We start from the raw sequence: 22,101 nt of genomic DNA, 5'->3' as shown, positions 1-22,101 counted from the left end.
AAGTCATTTCTGAGACTGGCCGACAAAAGGAAGAGATTCATATGAACAAAGAACACAGGCCACCGACAACTTTTTTGATAAATAAAAGTGTAACTTTTTCACAGAAAACAACATTGTTTTTGTGACGCCAAGCTTTCTATTTGTAGTTTACGCCAAAACAAAGTGCAAAACTTCAGTGCAAAAGTTATAAAATATGCCAAGTTCCCAGAATCGAGGTATCATTCCTTCTCAGACTTGAGAATATAAAAACCCCTCTGCTGCTTTCCCAGCCAAACACACATAATTCATCGCCAGCGCTGGCATGCCAAAGGAGGGCTGGAAATATTCAACACGAGTTAAGAAATACTTCATCCAATTCCTCAACTTGAAATTCCATGTAAGGATCCCCAGATGTGGGCGGGGATAAAAGTTAAGGGCAAGGAGGAGGTTGGTGTGGGGCCCTCTTCTCTAGACATGTGCTCGCAGTGCGTCTGATGCACAGACAGCTGCCATTCCTCTCATCTCCCGCTTACATTTCTCTCCCCCCCTAACTTTCCCCACAACTTTCCCGTTCCCCCTGTCTACTCTGCACTTTTCATTGTGTGGATATAAAGGCAAGTCCTGTCGGAGGGTGTTTGTGTAACTCAGGGTTGCGTATGAGCGCCGGAGGGTCTCTCGCTTGCTCGCTCACTGGACAAGCGTGAGAGGAAAGTGAGGAAGGAGAAGTTGGATTTCAGGTGCAGGAGCTTTGCACGCACCATGCTGGGATCTCTGGCACTTTTTCTGTCCTTGTTGCTGCTCTCCACAGGAAGCCATGGTAGACAAATGAAGAAAAGAGGACTCACTCAAAAGGTGAGACGAAAAAAATATGTTTTGTAAGCCTTGACCTTTTGAAATGTAGCTGCAGTTTATTATGTTTGCCTGTGGAAGTTGATGAAAGGCATCATGCGCTGATGCAGCACAATGGCCGCTCTGTTGGAAAGCAAATGCCAAGGTGAGAGGTCGGCAAATTCGGTCTTTGTGTACATCTCACTCGTGTTACTAGGAAAGTTGAGACGGTTACTTTTAAAAATGCACTTTGTCAAGTGTCTGTGCTGTAGAAACAGGGGGTATTATAAATTATATTGTAATCAAACATACTGTTCAGTCTCATTTTACAAAATATTTGATTTGTGGTGTGCTGCGAAATGTTTCCAATGTAAAAAAACGTGCCCTGGCTCAAAAAGCTTGAAAAACACTGGATTACTTCATTACTCTTGGATTACTTCAAAACAAATATCCTAATAAAAGCCTAAATGAATTAAATGTAAATAAAATTACTCAATATTGTTTAAGATAAAAGTTAAACTAAAAAGGAGTGCTAATAAGCACAGAGACCCAAAATGACCAATACGCATCATTTTACTTCTCATTGTTTTGCTTCGTCTTTTTTAATTCAGTGGGTAACCATTGCAGCAAGATGTCAGACGATTATGTCAGCTCCCTTGCTCATGGCAAATGTAACAAATGCAAACTTATTCTTAAAATTCGTGTTTATATGACAGTCAATGCGTTTTTGCTTATTATTTAAAAGACCCACTAATCCACCCTAATGACAAGCTGCAACCCAAATCAAGAAAATATTTTATCTTCTCAAATATATAAAATGAAAGGCATGTGCAGTTCAAAAAGGTTTTAATCCGACCTGCAAAACAACACTGAGGAGCGCAAGAGAGAATTGAGCTGCAGTTTTCAATATGTCCACCCAACCCAGGAACCCCTCGCAAAGCAACTGTAGTAGTATTTTTCTCTCTTTCTTTCTCTTTTTTCTCTCTTTTTTCTATCTCTTTTTTTCTCTATTTTCTTTCTCCCTATCTCTTTCGCTCTCATTTTCTCTTTCTTTCTCGCTTTCCCACCTTTCACCCCCTCTCTTTTTTCCTCACTTAATCTCTCTCTTTGTCTCTCTCTCTCTAGCTCTCTCTCTATTGCTCTTTTAATCAATCTTATTTTCCTACTCTCTCTCCCTCTCACTATTAATCACGCTATCATTCTTTCCCTCTTTCTCTTAAACTACTAGTCCGGCCCCTGAAGTATAATATGTATAAGTTACATACACAACCTTTAAGAATTATGTTGTTTGTTTGTTTTTACCACCAGGATGCGCTACACAATCCACACTGTCCCTATCTCCTTCTCTTTCTCTATCCATTTACCTACGAGTGGGGCCTCAGAGCAAAATGGACAAAATGTGTTTTTTTTTTCTGAGAACGGACAGAGAAATCAAAGCAATTGGATCGCATAGTGAAGTGTGTAGCATAATGGAAACAGTCAGAATTCTTTTGTATTTTTAGTGAGCACACTAATCAGCAAAGAACATTTGCATGCAAGTGCTAGTGTGCAACGGAGGCTGCTTTTGCTTGTAAACTGGGTTGAGTGTGGCTGAGTGATCAAAAGTTCATTGTGGCGTGATGCCATGTCATCTCCTTGCGCTCCAATGTTCTTACTTTCCCAGCAGTTGACATCATTTATGGGTTTCCATTCTTCCCTCAATTTAGCTCGAATCCATTGACCTCTTTTCTAATATTTCTTCTCCGTAGGCCACCGTTAACGTTCCCTCTAAGCTACGCGCGTGCCCAAATGCCAATTGCCGGACCCTCTCAGTGCACAACAAAAGCTATCCAGCGCATAAAAATCAGGAATAAAATTTGCCAAATCAATTGCCTAACAAATTCCGCCACAATTATTGTAATCTCTCTCTTTCTCTTCCTCTATGTTTCTTTTCTCAATTTATATCTTCATATCACTGAAGATATATCACTGCCTTTCATTTTCTCTCTCTCTCTCTCTCTCTCTCTCTCTCTCTCTCTCTCCTCTCTCTCCTCTCTGTCTTCAGTGTCTCCTCTCTCTCCTCTCTCTCCTCTCTGTCTTCAGTGTCTCTTTCCCTCTCTCTTTTTTCTCCTCTCTCTCTTCAGTGTCTCTTTCTCTCTCTCTTTTTTCTCCTCTCTCTCTTCAGTCTCTTTTCCCTATCTCTCTTTCTTCATCTCTTTATCTTACACACTTTCTCTTTTTCTCTCCTTCTTTATCTCAAACTATCTCTATCCCTCCTCTCTTATCTTTTTATTTTTTTCACTGTCTCTCTTTTCTCTCTTTCTTTCCCTATATCACCATCTCTTTTATCGCTATCTCTCTTCCCTCTCTCTCTCCTATCTCTTTATTTCTCTCCTTCTGTTTCTCTTTATTTATCTTGTTCTCTCTATCTCGCGCTCTCTTTCTCTTTCTGCCCTCTGTCTTTTTCTACCTCTCTTTTTCATTTTTCTTCTGTTCTCTTTCTCTCTCTCACACACACATTTTCTTTTTCTATATCACTTTCTCTCTCTCCCTCTCTCTGTTTTTATCTCTCTTTCTTTTTTCTCTTTCTCTCTCTTTCTGTCTCTATCTATCTTACTCTCTCTCTTTTATCTCTTTCAGTCTCTTTGTGTCTCCCATCTCTCTTTCTCAATTTCTCTATCGCTTTCTTTTTTCTTTATCCTGTTTCTCTTTCTCTTGCTCTTTTTCTCTTTCTTATATCTCTGTTTCTCTCTCTCTTTATCTTCTTGCTCTCTCTCTTTCTCTCTCACTCTCTCTTTCTCTCTATTCTCTATTTCTCTCTATTGCTGTCATTCTTTCTTATTTCTCTCTCACTCTCTTTTCTTTCACTTACGCTCTCAGTCTCTTTCTCTCTTTTTTTCTCTCTTTATCTCCTTCTCTTTCTCTATCCATTTACCTTACGAGTGGGGCCTCAGAGCAAAACATGAGTTTACCATTTTTTTACGGACTGTAATGCGTGCCTAAAAACCCAAAATTGGGCAGGAATTCGAAAATGTGCCTTACTGCCAGTTACTACACCATGACTTACAATATATTACCTTATTTGTGCAACTAATGATCCTTCGAAAAGCATCGCCGGACAAAAGTACACTACATCGAATGCAACAGGAGTCAAATCCGGGTCACGGCAGTGAAAGCTAGCCCGTAGATCACCAGCAATACAGGTGTGATCTGAAAAAGCATTCAATTTGATCTCATTATTACATTGTTTTTAGTTGGTGCAAGAAAAAAATATATTAGAGAATGGAGAAAACCAAAAGTTGTCATGTAAGATATAAATGAACGCAAAGTCCGATTCATTATCAGATATTCCAAAAAAATGTTAAAGTGTGGTTGGTCTTCACTTGCCCTCTTGTGGCCAATTGTAGAAACATGCTTGCTGCATTTCAACTAATGATGAAAGGGGTTCGTATATTAAGCAAAATGAAATGTTACTATTTTTGAATTTATCTTCAGGGCTCAGTCAATTATCTGAGACCTTTTCATCCAATAGGTTTTACTTTTTAAATTGTGTAGGTTTAATCAAGTATACATAAATAACATTCAGTTTTGTCACGTTTTGCGGTTGGACCCAAGCACAGGGAATCCAGAAAAGAGGCAGGTGTGCTCAAAAAGAGGGGTGTTATTTGTAACAAACAAACATGTGGTCACAAAACAAAAAAACAAACAAATCCAAACCTGACATGATAGCGGAAGACAGCAGAAGTGACATGAATATGGCAACTAGGATCACAATGGCAATGACCCGACGCAGTGAGCTGCCCGAGCAGTCAGTATAAAGTCTTGAAAACAAAGATAATGTGAACCAGGTATGGAACAAAAAGTTAAAACCAATGCACACCGGAATTCATCATTGTTCCCTGAAGTGTGCAACATAAAAATACTTTTGTATAAAATTGTAATCCTGCAAAGTAATCTCCTGTTACGTCTCCTTGCGTCCTGCATTTGTGTCTGTCCGACATCTCTTGACACATTCGATTTAATAGAGTTAAAATGAGGATGAATATTTGTTGATTAAAGTCATGGTATTGGGTGCTAAAATAGTTTGTAGTCAACATAACCACCGTTTAACATACTCTCATCAGAATACACTGGAGCCTCCATAGACTCCGGCACGATGCTACAAGTCAAACTAGCTGTGCGAAAGAGGAGCGGGGAGGGAAGCAAGAATGGTACTGGAAATGGACTGAACCATTTCAAGGTAGTGGAGTATTTCCGACGCTGTGTGATTCACATTTTTTGATTTGTTTTACTTTCTTACATTTTTTTATGGATCTAGAAGTTTACATCATATTTTCATTAAGGAAAAGAGAGCTTTTAAAATGCTATAATTTTGTGGGTGAATTTGGGGGTGCTTGAGAACCCACGTTTCCATCCCCTTATCTGAACTTGAAAGGTCGACAGCAGTTAACCATCGCCGACTGTGAGGGAAAGAGACTGTCTATCAGATGAAGAAGTTGTGAGGAAAACAACAAAAAGTGGGAACATAAATCTATCGTGATCTACTAGTCAGAAATGCTTTTGTGTGCTGTAAAGATTAAATGGCTTCCGCCTCAAAGAGTGCTTCTTTGAAATTGCCTGCACATCATACACATGCATGCACATAATGCAGACATAACACACCACTGGCTACCGCTTGCAGAATGTGAACAAAAGATGATTGACTTCTGGAAAAAGAAGTCAAATATGTACACTCTAAAAACAGGCCAAAGTAAAATACATGGTTGCAAAGGTTTTAGAGCGGTAGGTTTTGGAAAAGCTTTGACGTACCTTTACAAAAAAGTGTCAAATACAATGTTTCATTATTCGGATAGTGATCAAATTTGACTACGGACCAGTTAAGGCTTCATGCTCTTTTCCCATCTGCAAGCATGTGATTACAAAAAAATTCAAGCGAGAATACAAAACTTCTATTTCTGTGTGTTCTAACTACATGACTGACTCAATGTTAGTAGCATTTGCAGGGACCATTTAGTTTGGGATAAAAACTTCAGTGTGTTATCTATCTATCTATCTATCTATCTATCTATCTATCTATCTACCTTGGTTATATACCCCTCAAGAGGGATGACCGACAGCAAGACAAACATACAAAAACAAGGGAAATTAAAGGGGGGAAAAAAAAACAAACACACACAAAAACATTTTTGGACCATGGCCAACCCAAATGCCCAAACACCCAAACAAGTTAGGCACCTCGGCACCTAAGTTGGTCATGCTTTCGTCCCTCCAGATGAAACGGGACACAAGAAAGTGTCTGTGTCACTCGGGTCAGGGTGACACAACACACTCTTCTGTTCAACAGCAGGGCCCAACAGCTTTCACTGGTTTACCCCTGCCGCATCATTCGGGTGCCCAGCCCATCCTTTAGAACGCGCCCACAATCCCACTATCCTTTCACAACACCTCTCCACTCCTTCCTATCACCAACAAGTGCTTTAGCTTCCATTATATTTAGACCTCTTTCCTGCAGTGCACTCATCACACTATCCATCCAGGTCAATCGCGGTTCAGTGTGTTACCAGTAAAAAAAGACCAAAACGCCCATATTCTCTAAACGGTTCAAGAACACCATTTAATTTACTTTGGGTATGTCTTGGATTTGGGATTTTAGGTGACATTTACAGGAACGTTAAGGGTTTAAAATGTAACCATATAAGCATATATTGGGAGTTAGGTGACGACGGGTCATTTTGCCACAGGGTGTACACGGAAAATGAGCACAACACGAGGGTTAAGTAAAACAACATCTAAAAGGGCAAGGAGGTGCTTTCATGGCTTCTATTTGGCGTGATGGGACTTTTGGATTTACAATTTAAAATTTGGTGAAATTTGAGTAGAATGGAGATGATCTGGTGTGTTAAGTGCAAAAAACGTCCCCATCAATTCAAACAGGAAGGAAACATTTTGGATTTCGTCAGAGATTTTTGCAGGAGGACTGGGAATTGATCGGATACAAGATACTAAGTCTTTAAGCTCTTATCCAGCCCCGGTCGACTTGTGCTACATGCAGTTTTGGTGGAAACCAGACTTAGGTAAACAAAGTTATACTTAAAAGCAAGACATTACAGCCGAAAACAATTGTCAAATCATGTTTATTTGTATAGCCCTTGATCACAAGGAGTCTCAAGGGCTGCACAGACCACATAGGGTCAAACTTACCTTGAGATTACCGACTGAGAGTATACGACTGTAACAAAAAAAACAACTATAGATCTACAAATTAAAACACAGAATTGTTGTTGAATGAATAGTCTTTATTGTCATTATACAAAGGTACAAAGTAATTGGTCGGTTTCTCCTTTGCAAGAAAGCCATTTATGAGGTTTTTCCAATGCAGTGACAACAAAAATGGATTTTTGCAAACTATGGCCTATCCCTAGAAAGGAATGCTAGCCTTAAATGACGGAGTTTTCGAGTTTTCACTACTTTAAACCACAGAGACAATGGCTGTGATGCACATTCCATCACGTTAGCACACAAGAGCAGATGTCAGGAACAGTGGCTGCATTCCTGGCTGCGTGCAAATCTGCCCTCTGGGGCGACCGGAAAATTGATGTTTGTAGAGCTGCCAAGGTGTGTGAAGTGAAAACTAGCCTGTCTCTAGGTTGAGTGGACAACTTTCTGTTCATTTTCATTATATTTAATATTTAGTGCCTCCTATTGGTACAAAAAAAACTTCATTCAATAAATGAAAAAAAAAACGTTTTTGTCTGGAATCTTGTTGCTACTCTGTGCTTATTTGACACTGGTTTTCGTTCGCTCTAGACAATTCAGTGCCGGCTAGTGGTTGAATTTGACATAATTAAGTGATTTAGGATCATTCAACACTATTCAGGAGTGTCACTTCCCCTTTGTGAACATCACATTGCAATTTCTGGTTAGCAGAGCCACTATTACTACACCGTGCCCAGTTTTTACTAATTTATTTCTTATAGAGTACACATGCACATAAAGAAGAAGCATGGAACTCATTAGACAACGATGCATTCTTTTTAACACTTTATAATTCCAGAAGGGGAGAGGGCAGTTGGCGCAAAAGCAGTGCTAGAAATTAAACGGACTGAACCATTTCAAGGCAGTGGAGTATTTCCGAAGCTGCCTTGTTCACATTTTTTTTTTACGGTCTTATTTTTTTATCTAGCCTTTTTTCCATCATATTTAGGCGTATCCTGTCCTTTATTTCAAAGTTCTTGGGGTGGCTTAAGCAGCCCCCAAAACGGGCGGATTACTCCCCTGATTCTCAGTATGTGTGCCTGCGTGTGATCCAACTGTAAACTACCTTCAAGATTCAGGTCAAGACATTTAGAAGGCGGCGTACAGTCTGTACTGAATCCAGCCCACTGCAACACATCAACCGCATCTTTTGATGCCCTCTAGTGGTCGAGTAACCAAAAAGTTGTCTGCTTTCCACAGGGGCCTAGTGGTGCATCTGGTTAATTTATTGGTTGAACTGAGGCTATTTTTATTGCTTTATTTTAAAGATAATACAACAAACTATATTCCAATTGATTGGTTTTATAAATCAGATGAGCAAAAAAGTTTTTTTTTTGCTAGCTATCTTTGTAGCTTTGTATCTAGCACTGAAAACAACCATTATTTCCTTTTTTCTTCTTCTGTTTCCAATTTTCTGGTCTACCAGGACTACGAGAACCCCAACCATCTTCAGTCCACACAGAAGAATGACCGCTGTCCACCACCCCCTCAGATGCTTCCAGAGAGGGCCTGTGAGGTGCCAGGATGCCGCTCAGACTCAGAATGTGAGCACCACAAGCGCTGCTGCTACAATGGATGCATCTATGCCTGCCTGGAGTCGGTCCAGCCTCCACCAGGTCTGTGCAGCTACCCCAGGGGTCTTTCTTTCTTTCTCTATCTACCTTTACTTCTGTCCCTTTCTTTCTTTATATAACTGTCTCTTTTTTGTTTTGTATGTCTGTCTGTCTTCTCTAGCTCTTTATTCTTTTTCTCTTTTTATGCCTCTCTTTTTGTTATTTTTCTCTACCTCTTGAAGGCGCTCTCTTTTTTCTCTTGACTTTTTTTCTTTCCCCTTTTCTCTCTCTCTCTCTATACATATATACTCTGTACCTCATTGTCACCTGCTGTCTTTCATTTTTCTTTCTTTCCTTGTTTATTTATTTACTTCTCTATCATCCTCTACTTTTGTCCCTCTTCTTCTTCTTCTTTCTTTCTTTCTTTATATCACTGTCTTTCTTTTTGTATGTCTCTCTCTCTTCTCTAGCTCTTTATTCTTTCTCTCTTTTTATGCCTCTCTTTTTATTTTTCTCTATTTGTCTCTCTTTTTCTCTCTTTATTCTACGAGTCAGGTAGTATTTTTTTCTACCATGATGCCCCCGCATATTTCCCTCCCCCATCTTTTACAATTCGTAAACATTTTTGAAAAAGCACCAGGGAGCCACCCTGCGGGGCTAAAGAGCCGCGGTTTGCCGACCCCCGAGCCAACCAGTAAAACCATTGACTGATGACTGAAACCGTTTTTTGTTGTCTCGAGTAGTCCTGGACTGGCTGGTGCAGCCCAAGCCTCGTTGGTTGGGGGGTAACGGCTGGCTACTAGACGGTCCTGAGGAAGTACTGCAGGGTAAGTACAGTGATGAACCTGTTATAGATGATGTGTTAAACTCATGACCCACAAGCTAAACGTATTCCACTACTTTTTCCTATGTGACCCACAAGTCAGTGCTGAGTGAAGCACAAGAGAAAAATGAGGTGCATCGCTTCAAACAATGACTTGCCGTTTTAAATATGTCCACTGGATGTCACCAAAGCCTAAAAAAAACAAAAGAAGAAAAAAATTAAATGGGAAAATAAGGAAAAAAAACAGGAAACAAAGAAGATGGGAAAAAATCAGCAATAAAGAAAAATATAATAATAATAATTAAAAAACGGGGGGAAACAGGAAAAATGGGTAAGAAAAAGCTACAACATCAATGAGAAAAAAGAGGTTTTTGGCGGTTCCTTTTACCAGTATATTACCAATTATAATGTTATATTATGCATAAGATTCATTAATGTTTTTTTAATCTATTATTCTACTAAATTATAATAGCATTTATTTTTTCACAATCCAGCGAACTTTTAACGTATTTAAACTTGGAACCTTTTTAAACTAAGCAACTTGAAAGTAAAGACATTGGAATCCCTGCGTGACACAACAAAATGTCAATTAAAAAATTGATTTCAGTTCAACAACGAATAAACTACAAAATATAAAACTAATCTTTACCATTTTCAAAAGAGCTATTCGTGGCACACATTCCTGAAAAACACTGGAAACATACGTTAAAATGCTTACAGATGAAATAAGATAAAATACTCAGCAAATGTAAAGTCAACAACACAGAATCTATTTAAAATGCATATTGAGCAATCACAAGAGGAAAAAAAGTGTCTGGAATGGAGCTGGAGGCTGTCTACTATTTAAAACAGGGGTCGGCAACCGATGGCACGCGTGCCATTGCTAGCACGCGAGGGGTTAACCGGTGGCATGCGAGCATACGGCAATGTAACAATGATTTTTTTTTTTAAATGCGCATTTTTACCTGAAATTTAGACATTTTCATTGCGCGCTTTCATTGTTTAGCGGCTTTACGGTGAGCGTATGTCTGCGCGGTGTCTCGCAGAGGAGGAGAGATCTGTTTTAAACCTCCCACAGAAACACCGGCGCTCGATAAATGAACGAATCACGACAGCCAAATCATGAGGGCTCCTCGAGTGGAAAAATCTCGTTCTTTCCAGTCAGCGTGGACAGATGAAGGGCTTTGAGCAAAAAATGACTGTGCTGTTTGTGCATTATGCCTCGCGATTGTTGTACCTTGCACGTCAAGTGTTAAACGTCATTACGAGACAAAATATGAACATGAATTCAAGGACGAGTCTGAAAAGGCGGATTCATTAAAAAAATCCCCCCCCCCTGGGTGAACGCACATTCATTTGCGCTTCCGACAAAAGCGATCGCATTCTATATAATAAGTTTATTAAAACAATAAAGCGAGATAATTAAAACAATTAAGTGGTCGGAGTCTATATCACGCGTTTATTAAAACAATAAAGCGCGATCGTATTCTACAAAATGCGTTTGTTAACGCGGAAGAAAAAGTCACCAACACCGGAGACTAATCAATGTACGCTATGATATCCACGATCACAACTAATTGTACACAAATAGCCTTTATTTGATGTACTATAATAGCCATATGTAATTTATTTTATTATGACTGAAACCCTGGTTCCATTGGATCCCGCGGTGTAAACAAATCGTTGTTGTTTTTTTCATTTAAAATTGGACTTCCCTGCCTATACTGTTTGCAAAGTAAGACACACTTTAAACCTACTATGTTTTTTGGGCTTTGGGATCCAACTACAGAGGAATACCTCCACTTTGTGATGTGTTACTGAATAGGTGTTCGACAAATCTAGTTCGTTTTATTGCTACCATTATTGTTATTAATAATAGTAATATTATGAGAAACGTTCTGAAACTCTTCAAAATCACTGTGCTGAAATATTTATGTCACAGGAGGTTACCCTAGAAGTCACAAGTCTATATCTCAAACAGGGTCCATATTAGCAGGGGAGTCAGATTTTGGCAGGTAAAATGCCTGCCAAAGTGGCACTCCACACCGAAAAGGTTGCTGACCTCTGGTTTAAAACAATGAAGCTGTTGCTGGATGTGCTGTTGGTTATGTTTAACGTGTGCCAATAATATAATAATGATAATAGTTTTGCATCCCCCCGTGCATTTGATATTCCCCTTCGGGGGTTATGTGTGGTGACACCACTGATGTGCATGCATTTAAGATTAACGGCCATTTCTGTATTTCATATGAGCAGCTGAGGCATGCAGTACAACAGAGGATGGCGACGAGCCTCTGCACTGCCCCACTGGCTATGAGTGCCACATCATCAACCCAGGAAACCCTGCTGCCGGCATCCCTAATCGGGGACAATGTATCAAGCAGCGGGCCAACTCTGGTACAACTAACATGTACTTTTTGATGCCCTCTTTGTTTGAAATACACAGGAGATCAAAATCAGATAAAATCTTCATTTTTAAATAATACAATCTTCACTGGTTCACAGTTAAATTACATTTTATTGTGTCTATATCATGGTACTACGTTTCTCACAAGATGAATAAAAGCATGTTACCGTAAATAACATTTTTCAGAAAACGCACTGATCAAAATGAGAGAACAAGAATGACTTTGGCATGAGAAGAAAAATTGAGGGTTTCACCAGTCAGCAATTAATAAAAGGTGTACAGGCCTCTGCTATTAATGAAATTGGCACATCTACAGCCACGTGATAGCACTAATCTCTCAAAATGCTTTGGTGTGATTTTGGTCCATTCTTCTTCCAGCCTCTTCCACAGTTCGGTGATTGTAGTGGGTTCTTGACCATACCATTGTCACCAAGAATTTTCCAGAGGTATTCTATTGGGTTAAGATCAGGACCCTGGGCAGGGCAGGCCATTATTTCAATGTTTTCACCTTCAAGAAAATGCTTTACCTGTTTTGCTGTGTGACATGGGGCATTGTCCTGCCTGAAGACTGCAGGATGATTGGGCAACGAACACAAGTAAGGAACTATGTGCTGAAAAAGGTTTTGATACACATTTCCATTCACTTGGCCGTTTAGCTGTACAAGTAGCCCAACTCATACAAAACGTGCCCCAAACCATGATACTTCCTCCTCCACCTTTCACAGACCTTTTTTTACACACCTTGGGTTTAGTTTATTCTTTCTCCAATGTGAGGCCAAACATCCATCAGTCCCGAATCAATTAAATTTGCTTTCATCCCTAAAAAGGACTCTGGACCAGTTCGCATGTGTCCGCAAGATATGCTCCTCAGCAAAGCTCAGTCTATCAGTTTGTAGTTTTATAAGGATTCAATATTCTTGAAATCACAGATTTGGAACGATTAACTTGTCTTGCTGTGGCTGATAGGGCCATCCATTTCGTTTTCATCTTTGCTTATATTTGTTGCAATATGTTTTGGGTTGCCGAATTTGCCGTTTTCCATAATATCCACACGATAGCAGGAAAGGATGCATAGGTGGGGTCTAATATGATAACATGGGTTGTTATTCTTCAAAATTTGTAAAAATAAAAAAGTTGTAATATTGTCATATTCTAAGTGTTCCTCATAGAGTATGCTTATGACATGATGCCGTTCATGTTTTTTTTTCCTCACTAATTTTTTACCCCACTTATGGAAGAGTGTATGTACTGGTAGGTCATGCATCCAAGGGTTGATACAGTTGTGTAATAAAACGACAATATTATTTTAGAATTATAATTTGTCAATGGTAAATATCTGCATTAATATAGCGCTTTTCAAGTCACTGAAGACCAGACAAAGCGCTTTACATTAAAGTACATTAGTTTTATCTGCTTAACAGATACGTACACGTTAATTTTTTTTCTGGAGTACAGTACTAAATAAATTAATCAAGTAAATCAAAAAGAAATAAATAAAGGTGCTTAGTTTGCATGTTTTGACTATTACGCGGCGCTTGTGAAAAATGAAGGATTACTGTAATGGCTTTTTAAACAATAATTTTACTCTGAATTTTAGTTCCACAAATGCAGGACTATGTTGCCAAACATTTTTCTTGTTCTAATACTTAAGGTATGCCTACTTTTATTAAAATTCTGTTTTGTCTGTTCTTTCTATAAGATGGAAGGAGTCTCAGGCATAAGCTTTTTAAGGACTACAAGGACTACTTAGGTAAGTGAGGCACTATCAGAGGTGGGTAGATTAGCCAACAATTCTTCAGAATAATATGACCCAAGTAGAAGTAAAAAGAAGTCATCCAAATAATTACTTGAGTAAAAGTAAAAAATTACTTTGCTTTATACATATATATATATATATATATATATATATATATATATATATATATATATATATATATATATATATATACAGGGTTGGGAGGGCTACTTTAAAAATGTATTCCGATACAGTCACTAGTTACCTGTGGGAAAATGTAGTCAGTAACGTAATCCAAGATTACTCTCAATTACTTTTGGATTACTCCAATACAAAATATGCTAATAAAAGAAAAAAATAAACTAAATATAAATAAAATTACTAAATTTTGTGTAAGACAAATCAACAGTGTAACCTTGAAAAAGAAATAGAGGAAACCAAGGTCAGGTAGTTGCTTGTAGTCCTACAAAGAAAATGCTCAAATCTTAACCACATAGAATAGTTTATTAAGCAAAAAAAAAAAACTTTCTCTTTCACATTGCAGCCAAAATACGCTCTGTTTTAGTTCACATTATGAATTAAGAGCACATTAAGAGCCCAATATTGTTTTAAACACACAAAGTGTTCACTTTCTATATTTTCAACAAAAAAAATCCAAGCAAGTGAAAGATATTACCATAATGTAGATTCAGGCAGGTGCTTTTGAGTTTAAATTAAAAGTGTAGGCTTACAGCACAATATACAAAATAGAAATAAAGTCTGCTCCTTGTACAGTGAACACAAAAATATTACTTTAGTCTTTCATCTAGCACTCACACCATTAAGTAAACACAGCACGTAGGTAGATGAAATATGAATCCAAGTATGGACCTAAAGCAAAATTCCAAATGGAAATAGTCGGTTAACAAAACCTTAAGTGCTCTTTTAAAGTTTACTATATAGATTAAGGGCACCCAAAATACACAACTCTAAACAGAAATAAAGTATACTTCTTATGTAGTGAACACCAAATTCTCATACTTAAGTCCCTCGCACCATGTTTAACGAATCAGGTGTGCTTTCTGAATTTTTAAAAAATAAAATAAAAGGACAATCAAAATGAATGTAAGGTACTACACTTTTAAGAACATAAAGCAAGGCAAAAAGAACATTTGCTGCTTATACATTTGCAGAACTAGTGTGTAGGAAGTAGGAACCATTTGTAAAATCCTGAGACTGGAAATGTGCAGCGCAACTGTAGTCTTATATTCAATCAAAACTGAGCTTTGGGCAAAACTTTCTGTTATAACAAAGGAGGAGGACTTGCTCCATGTGGTCATCAGACATTCTACTACGAGATGAGGTAAGTATATTTCCACCATAACTGAAAAGGCGTTCAACTGGAGCACTGGAAGGCAGCGTAGTATTGTACTTCATGAAGAGCTGCTTAACCAAAGGAAATGCATTCAGGGAGTCCATAGTCTTAACAGTATCATCAAGTAACCTCTTCCTCTGCTGTGCTCTTGTCAGTCCTGTTTTTCTTCCCAAACACAAAAAAATCTTCATCTGATCCATCAGTGTCAGAGATGGTGTTTGTTGCAGCTGCAGGAGATTTCCAATTTTCCAAAGAGCTTGCCTCCTGAACCATTGTTTTGCACATATCCTCTTTCTTCTCAACAGGAAGCCAACACATGCGGAATTTAGGCATGGTAGTTGTAGCCATTTTTGCTTAGCATGGCACCAAAGCGATTATCAATTGCATCAATGATCAGTAATTATGTGTGCTGTGTACATCACTTGTGGCTCCTTCTCAGAGAGCTTAGATTTGAGGCTTGAGATTGTTGGAATGAGGAACCCCAGATAGCACTTTTTCTCCCCCTGTAGAAGATCAATGGATTGAGCAAGTGGCTGTAAGACAGCTACATATTCCCTGAGAAAAGTCATCTCATGAGGGTTCAGCCTGGTCACACAGAGTCTTGAGCAGATGTCTCCCAGCTGATCTTCTGTAAATTCAGTCAGTTTGGTAATGGCCATATATTCAGAGCTCCACCTTGTGGCACATGGAACCGTAACTCTCATACTGGCGATATCCTGCACAACTTCTGCCGCTGCTGATGATCGATGTGCTTTGTTCCATATAGAAGCACACTTTCCCATTGCACTTCAATACACTTTCCGAGAGCCGGCCCTTTTGATGCTGCTTTATCCACCTCATTGGTGGCAATCAAGTTAAGGGAGGAAGAAATGAAGTTCTTCATCTATCTCCACCTCCATATCCAAGAACCTAATTCCATCATCCAAATCATCTGGTGCTGCCCCCTCACTTGTTTCAAATGATCGGAAAGCCTTAACAAAGTTACTCCCATTGTCTGTAACTGTGGCCCTTACTTTGTGCTGCAACTTATAGTCTGCATGTATTTCACTGCTTTTTGCTGCAAGGACATCAAAAGTATGCCGTCCCTTCACTTGTGTCTCAAGAGTATCCTCAATCCGGTGGCATGTGATACCAAAAAAGCTTCTGTTGTGTGCAGTCCACAAGACTGCTGTTGTGCAGACATATGACACTTTAAGTGTGGCAGTCAAGTTTTCTTTCATGGCAGCTAATTCCCTCTCTATACGCTGCACTAGTCAAGTCAAGTTATTTTTATTTGTATAGCCCTTAATCACAAAGAGTCTCAAAGGGCTTTACATAAAATACATTTTAGAATATCACAATACATTTTTTACATCCATTTTAACAAGATACTTTTAACAAGAGATCGTATAGTGGATTTTTAACGTTTACAATGAATTCAACATATTTTTCTGTAGTCTGAATTTTAACAAACATCATCCTTTTTAATATATATGAAAAAATAAAAATAAGAACAATAATGAGTATAAAAACGGATACAATTTACCTGCAGATTCTGCACATGATTTTGCCACCGCTGATTCCCTCTATGAGCTTTTTGAATGAAGGCTGCTCAACTAAGGAGAAAAGGTTGAACGTCATCAATCACAAAGTCAAATATCAATCTACTGACAGCACTCTGGGATGTGTTGTGTCCAAGTTCAAGTTTTACTTGTTTGAAGGGAGGATGCCAGGCCTCTTGGCCATCTTCAGATTGACTAGGCTGTCATTTCATCTCAGATTGAATGGTGTCCTCCTTGGTCTGATGCAACTGTCTTGGATGCCTCCTCTGCAACAACACAAATACAAAATTAAACAATTGTAATATACATTTTATAGACGTATATATGCACACTATATATACATATATATAATGCTTAATCTATTCCGTTACTCATAACACTGACAATAATAATACCTCAAAGATCACAAAGTTTTGTATTGTTAGTCACAATGGTAGTGGGTGAAAGAATTCCCAAGGAAAAGAGGTACTACTGACATATCCCAAAGTTATCTACTGACAATTTTGGGGTAGGGTTACTTTAACTTGATTACTTTCAATTACTTTTGGATTACTCCAATACCAAATATGCTAATAAAATACAACATAAACTAAATATGAATAAAATTACTACATTTTGTGCAGGCTTGGGGAGTAACGGAATACATGGAACGGCAAAAATGATGTTGGCAAGCTGTTTGGATTTATTTTCATTTTGTTTCTGTCGCATTTTATGTTAGTTCTGCCAGAGATCAAAGAGATCAAAGCCAGGAGACAAAGCTTACCACGTGTTGTGAGTCATCATTTTATTCATATTTAGTTTATTTTGTCTTTTATTAGCATATTTGGTATTGGAGTAATTAAGTAATTAAGTGTCTTGCTCAAGGACACATCGACATGTGGGAATATGGGACAGACTTTAATTACCAGCAAACCAGAGCTATTGTTTGACAAAGCACTGAAAATATAGCCGGAGAATATTTTCCAGAGGTAGTAGTTGTCGCAGTATCAGCAGGTACGCTAGCTAACTAAAGTTAACTAATAATAGCGGTCTTACCTGTAAATGTTTCTTCAAATTAGAAGTGGAGTCCTTGGACGATGACAGCAGTTTCACAGCTCGAAGGCATGACTTGCACTGCACGGTGTTGTTGTTGCCCTTTTCAGCTCGATGAACAAAATAATGACGACATTTCCACCCAATAAAGGCATTCTTTCTATTGGAAGCCATGCCAGCAACTGCTAAGATTCTCTCGGTGCCGTGAGTCTCATGAAGTGTTGTAGCGGCGCGAGCACGTCGTGCGTGACCCCTATCTCTCTCGATCTCTCCAGTGTCTGTGACAGGATAATGAAATGATGATAGGCACAATTCGTGTATTGGCGCATTATGTTTATATAAATATACTTATAAATAAAATTGTAATCCTGCAAAAGAATCCTTATTTTTACTAAATGTACCTGTAATTTGATTACGTCTTTTTTTCTGTAACTGTAGCGATATACATTTACATTTTTTTTTGGTATCCAAATTACGTAACGCCGTTTCATGTATTCTGTTACTCCCCAAGCCTGTGTGTAATATATATATATATATATATATATATATATATATATATAAATATATATATATATATATATATATATATATATATATATATATATATATATATATATATATATATATATATATATATATATATATATATATATGGGCAGCACGGCAGCGCAGTGGTTAGCGCATGTGCGGCACAGTTCATGTCTTGGGAACCTCCTGCGTGGGTTCAAATCCAGCTCCAGACTTCCTGTGCGGAGTTTGTATGTTCTCCCCGTGCTTGCGTGGGTTTCCTCCGGGCACTCCGGTTTCCTCCCACATTCCAAAAACATGCATTTCAGGTGAATTGGCCGGTCCAAATTGTCCCTAGGTGTGAATGAGCCAGTGAGTTATTTGTCCCTGTGTCCCCTGCGATTGGCTGGCAAGCAGTTGAGGGTGTCCCCTGCCCACTGCCCGATGATTGCTGGGATGGGCTCCAGCACCCCCGCAACCCTACTGAGGATAAGCGGTGTAGCTAATGAGATGAGATGTATATATATATGTATATATATATATATATATATGTACTGTATGTATATTCATCACTTTTGGCTTTTATATGTTTATATGTTTGTTGAAATTCAAACCTCGTGGCGATGACGCTACATCCTTTTGCTTTTGTCACCTATTAAAGGCTCTTTTTTGTATTTATATTTTAGTATTTTATAACTATATTTGAATTATTAATGTATTTAAAAGAATAAATAATTGGATGGATAGATAGATAGAATGATACATTCAAAAATAAAGGAATAAATGTTTTGAAATAAGTTCCATATAATTTTAAATAAGTTCCCCAAATACGTTAAAAAATCAATAAAATGGTACTATCAAGAATAAATATGTAGATACTGTAAATAGTTGTGAATTGAAAACGTACTTAATGAGCGTCTGTCAAAAACATGAACAAAAGATTCATAACCCTGCTCAGAATCTGGAAGTTGTTTGGGTCACTGGTCAAATCTAAATAAAATAAATAAATAATGTGCCTTATCAGAGACAAATGCGGTGGAGGGGGTTTAAGTAATAGCTTCAATGTAGCCTAATATAGCAGAGTAAGAGTACAGTTTCTTCTTCAAAATCTACCCAAACAAAAGTAAAAAGTAGAGTGATTTAAAAATACTCCTCAGAGTACAAAATGTTCCAAAACTTACTCAAATAAATGTAACTGGTTACTACCCACCTCTGGGTATTATGACACAAAAACGTACACATTTCATATGGACTTTCAGAAAAGATTGACCTGATCCTTTTCTTTGCAGGTACCAGTACAAACAATGCATTAGGGTACGAGAAGCATCACAAGCACACGGGATGAGCAATTTGTCAGATTTGTCTTGTTGCTCTCACCTGTTATCATCATTATTAACTTCTCAAATTTAACAAGCCCGCTACTTAAGCTTTTGTTTGAAATTGTTTTTTGTCAGTCAGAAGAGATTAAAAGCTGCTATCTCCTCCTGTTCAAACTCAGGCACATTACTAGCTGACAGCCAATGAAAGATGGCACTTTTACACGTTACACAAATACACCAGCTTTGAGAAAAGGCAATTAAGAAGGGTAAAAATGCTGCTTACCAAACATCTGAAATGGAAAAAACATTACAAGTTATGTTTTCTACTATGCAGGACTGACTCAAATTGAAGTGTTGTGATAAAGTTTCTAATTTACTGTAATGCAATTGTTTTTTTTTAAAGTCTAACATTTTAAATTATTTTTCAATCAACCGAAATATTAAAAGCTTTTTTCATTTTAACATTGCTTTAGTTGAATGGCATAGCGCTGGGGTTGGGAACCTATGACTTACGGGCCAGATATGGCTCTTTTCATAAGTGCATGTGGCTCAGAGAAAACATTCTAGTCTCAGATAGTCATGTTTAGTGGCTCTTGGGTCAAAAAGGTTCCCGATTCCAGGCCCTAGCAATATACTTTTTCATGATATTCTTATATTTTGAGATATGCTATTTGAGTGTCTGCCATAATCACAAAGGATAGAATTTGTTATTGCATAACTGGAAATAAGTAACTTTCACAATGTTCTAATTTTCTGACAATTCCCTGCATGTATCTGGTACCCAAAACTTTACAACAACAATAAACGGTATGAACTAAAAAATACTGTGGGTTTTTATTTCTCTTGTCACTTGCTCATCCAAAGAGAGAAGAGTCGGTTCATGCTACTTTGCTACGTGCAATGTGAACAATCGGACTCTATAGACCACACAATAAATGAGGATATTTTTTTTTCCAAAAGTGCGTGAAAATGACGCTAACACGCCCCCACGCCTAACACAGCTCGAGTGACTTATCAATATGGCGTTGTGATGTGAAGTGTCACCGCCCCTTAATGGTTGCACCCAAGAGGACAGCTCTATTTAAAAAACAATAATAATCTCCCAAATTTCTCCCCAGATTTCTGCTTTTTTATTGATATTTTATTAATAAAAATAACCATTTATGCGCCAAATTATTTAGTTATTAGTAATTGTATATGTTTTGCAGGTAATCCCTGAAAAAACCCTGAAATACAAATATTCACAGATCTACAAAAACTATGTAAAATACAAAACAAATTTACGTTTTTCCACACTGAACAAATATAAAGTCGAACAACAACACAAATTCCCTGAAAATCCAAAGCAATGATAAAAAATTTTTTTAAAAATAGCGACTTTATTTTAGTCATCAAAGTCAACAAAAATAAAAAAGTTATTTTTATTGGTGCTGGTTTTACTCCTTCCTACTGGAAAAAATGGACAATTTGTCAAATTAAGTCATGTTTTTTTGTGCAGCCCTTAATCACAAGAAGTCTCAAAGGGCTGTACAGACTACAGTGGGACCTCGCTACTTCGCACTTCGACGTTTGCGGGTTCAGAGCTTCGCGGGCCTGAAAAATAATAATAATAAAATCAAATAATTTAAAAAAATATATATTTATTTATTTATATTTTTTTTAAGCATTTTTGAAGGGGCGTTGCTACTTCATGGTTCAGTGTTCGCGGGTTCAGAAATGATCTGCATTTTTTTTTTTTTTTTTTTTTTTCCCAGCGCTTCGCAGGTCTAAAAATAATAAAAATGATAATAATAATAAAATGAAATGATTTAAAAAAGAATTTATTTATTTATTTATTTTTATTTTTTTGGAAGCATTTTGTAAGGGGCGTCGCTACTTCGTGTTTCCACGTTCGAGGGTTCAGAGCTTCGCAGGTCTAAAAAATAATAACAATAAAATAAAAAGATTTTTTTTTTTTTTTAATTATTTATTTATTTATCTAAGCATTTTTGAAGGGGCGTTGCTACTTCGAGTTTCCACGTTCGCGGGTTCAGAGTTTCGCAGGTCTAAAAAATAATAATAATAAAATAAAATGATAAAAAAAATAAAAAATATATATATATATATATATATTTATATTTATTTAATTTTTTTAAGCATTTTTGAAGGGGCGTCGCTACTTCGTGGTTCCACGTTCGCAGGTTCAGAGCTTCGCAGGTCTAAAAAATAATAATAAAATAAAATAATAAAAATAAATAAATAAATAAATATATATATATATATATATATATATATATATATATATATATATATATATATATATATATATATATATACATATATATATATATATATATAAATCTCATCTCATCTCATTAGCCGTACCGCTTATCCTCAGTAGGGTGGGGGGGCTGGAGCCCATCCCAGCAATCATCGGGCAGTGGGCAGGGGACACCCTGAACTGGTTGCCAGCCAATCGCAGGGCACACAGGGACAGACAACTCATTCGCTCATTCACACCTATATATATATATATATATATTTTTTTTTTTTTAAGCATTTTTGAAAGGGCGTCGCTACCTTGTGGTTCCACGTTCGCGGGTTCAGAGCTTCGCAAGTCTAAAAAATAAAAATAATAGAATAAAATAATTTTTTAAAAATGTATTTATATTTTTTAAGCATTTTTGAAGGTGCATCGCTACTTCGCGGATTTTCACTTATCGCGGGTGGTTTTGGTCCCCATTAACCGCGATAATTGAGGTCCCACTGTATAGACTCTTACAAACTACAGTCTATTACACATTATTTTT

The 22,101-nt window shown here is 37.5% G+C and overlaps 1 protein-coding gene and 1 long non-coding RNA gene across 2 annotated transcripts; one reads left to right on the top strand and one right to left on the bottom strand.

Annotated features, from left to right (window-relative positions):
• The first annotated feature begins 428 nt into the window (after positions 1-428).
• Positions 429-20,128, top strand: wfdc1 (WAP four-disulfide core domain 1). Its single transcript, XM_088341073.1, has 6 exons — positions 429-831; positions 8,468-8,657; positions 9,338-9,421; positions 11,674-11,814; positions 13,524-13,574; positions 19,283-20,128. The coding sequence occupies exons 1-6, from the start codon at positions 739-741 to the stop codon at positions 19,336-19,338; spliced, it is 615 nt and encodes a 204-aa protein (XP_088197199.1). The 5' UTR covers positions 429-738; the 3' UTR covers positions 19,339-20,128.
• Positions 14,060-17,737, bottom strand: LOC148363405 (uncharacterized). The gene is made up of 3 exons (XR_015850998.1): positions 17,490-17,737; positions 16,604-16,720; positions 14,060-16,508 (listed from the first exon to the last, which is right to left on the bottom strand). It is a non-coding gene; the product is annotated as an uncharacterized LOC148363405 (long non-coding RNA).
• Positions 20,129-22,101: the final 1,973 nt, after the last annotated feature.

This window comes from Urocampus carinirostris, chromosome 7, assembly GCF_059441175.1.
Source record: "Urocampus carinirostris isolate Australia breed hairy pipefish chromosome 7, RoL_Ucar_1.0, whole genome shotgun sequence".
NCBI lineage: Eukaryota > Metazoa > Chordata > Actinopteri > Syngnathiformes > Syngnathidae > Urocampus > Urocampus carinirostris.
Note: the sequence above shows the minus strand (reverse complement) of the source record. Positions and strands in the feature narration are given on the sequence as shown.

Coding starts and splice junctions, on each gene's coding strand:
- wfdc1 (XM_088341073.1), top strand. CDS start 739: ATGCTGGGATCTCTGGCACTTTTTCTGTCCTTGTTGCTGCTCTCCACA. Junction 8,658..9,337: donor GTCGGTCCAGCCTCCACCAG/GTCTGTGCAGCT, acceptor TGTCTCGAGTAG/TCCTGGACTGGCTGGTGCAG. Junction 13,575..19,282: donor GGACTACAAGGACTACTTAG/GTAAGTGAGGCA, acceptor TTTTCTTTGCAG/GTACCAGTACAAACAATGCA.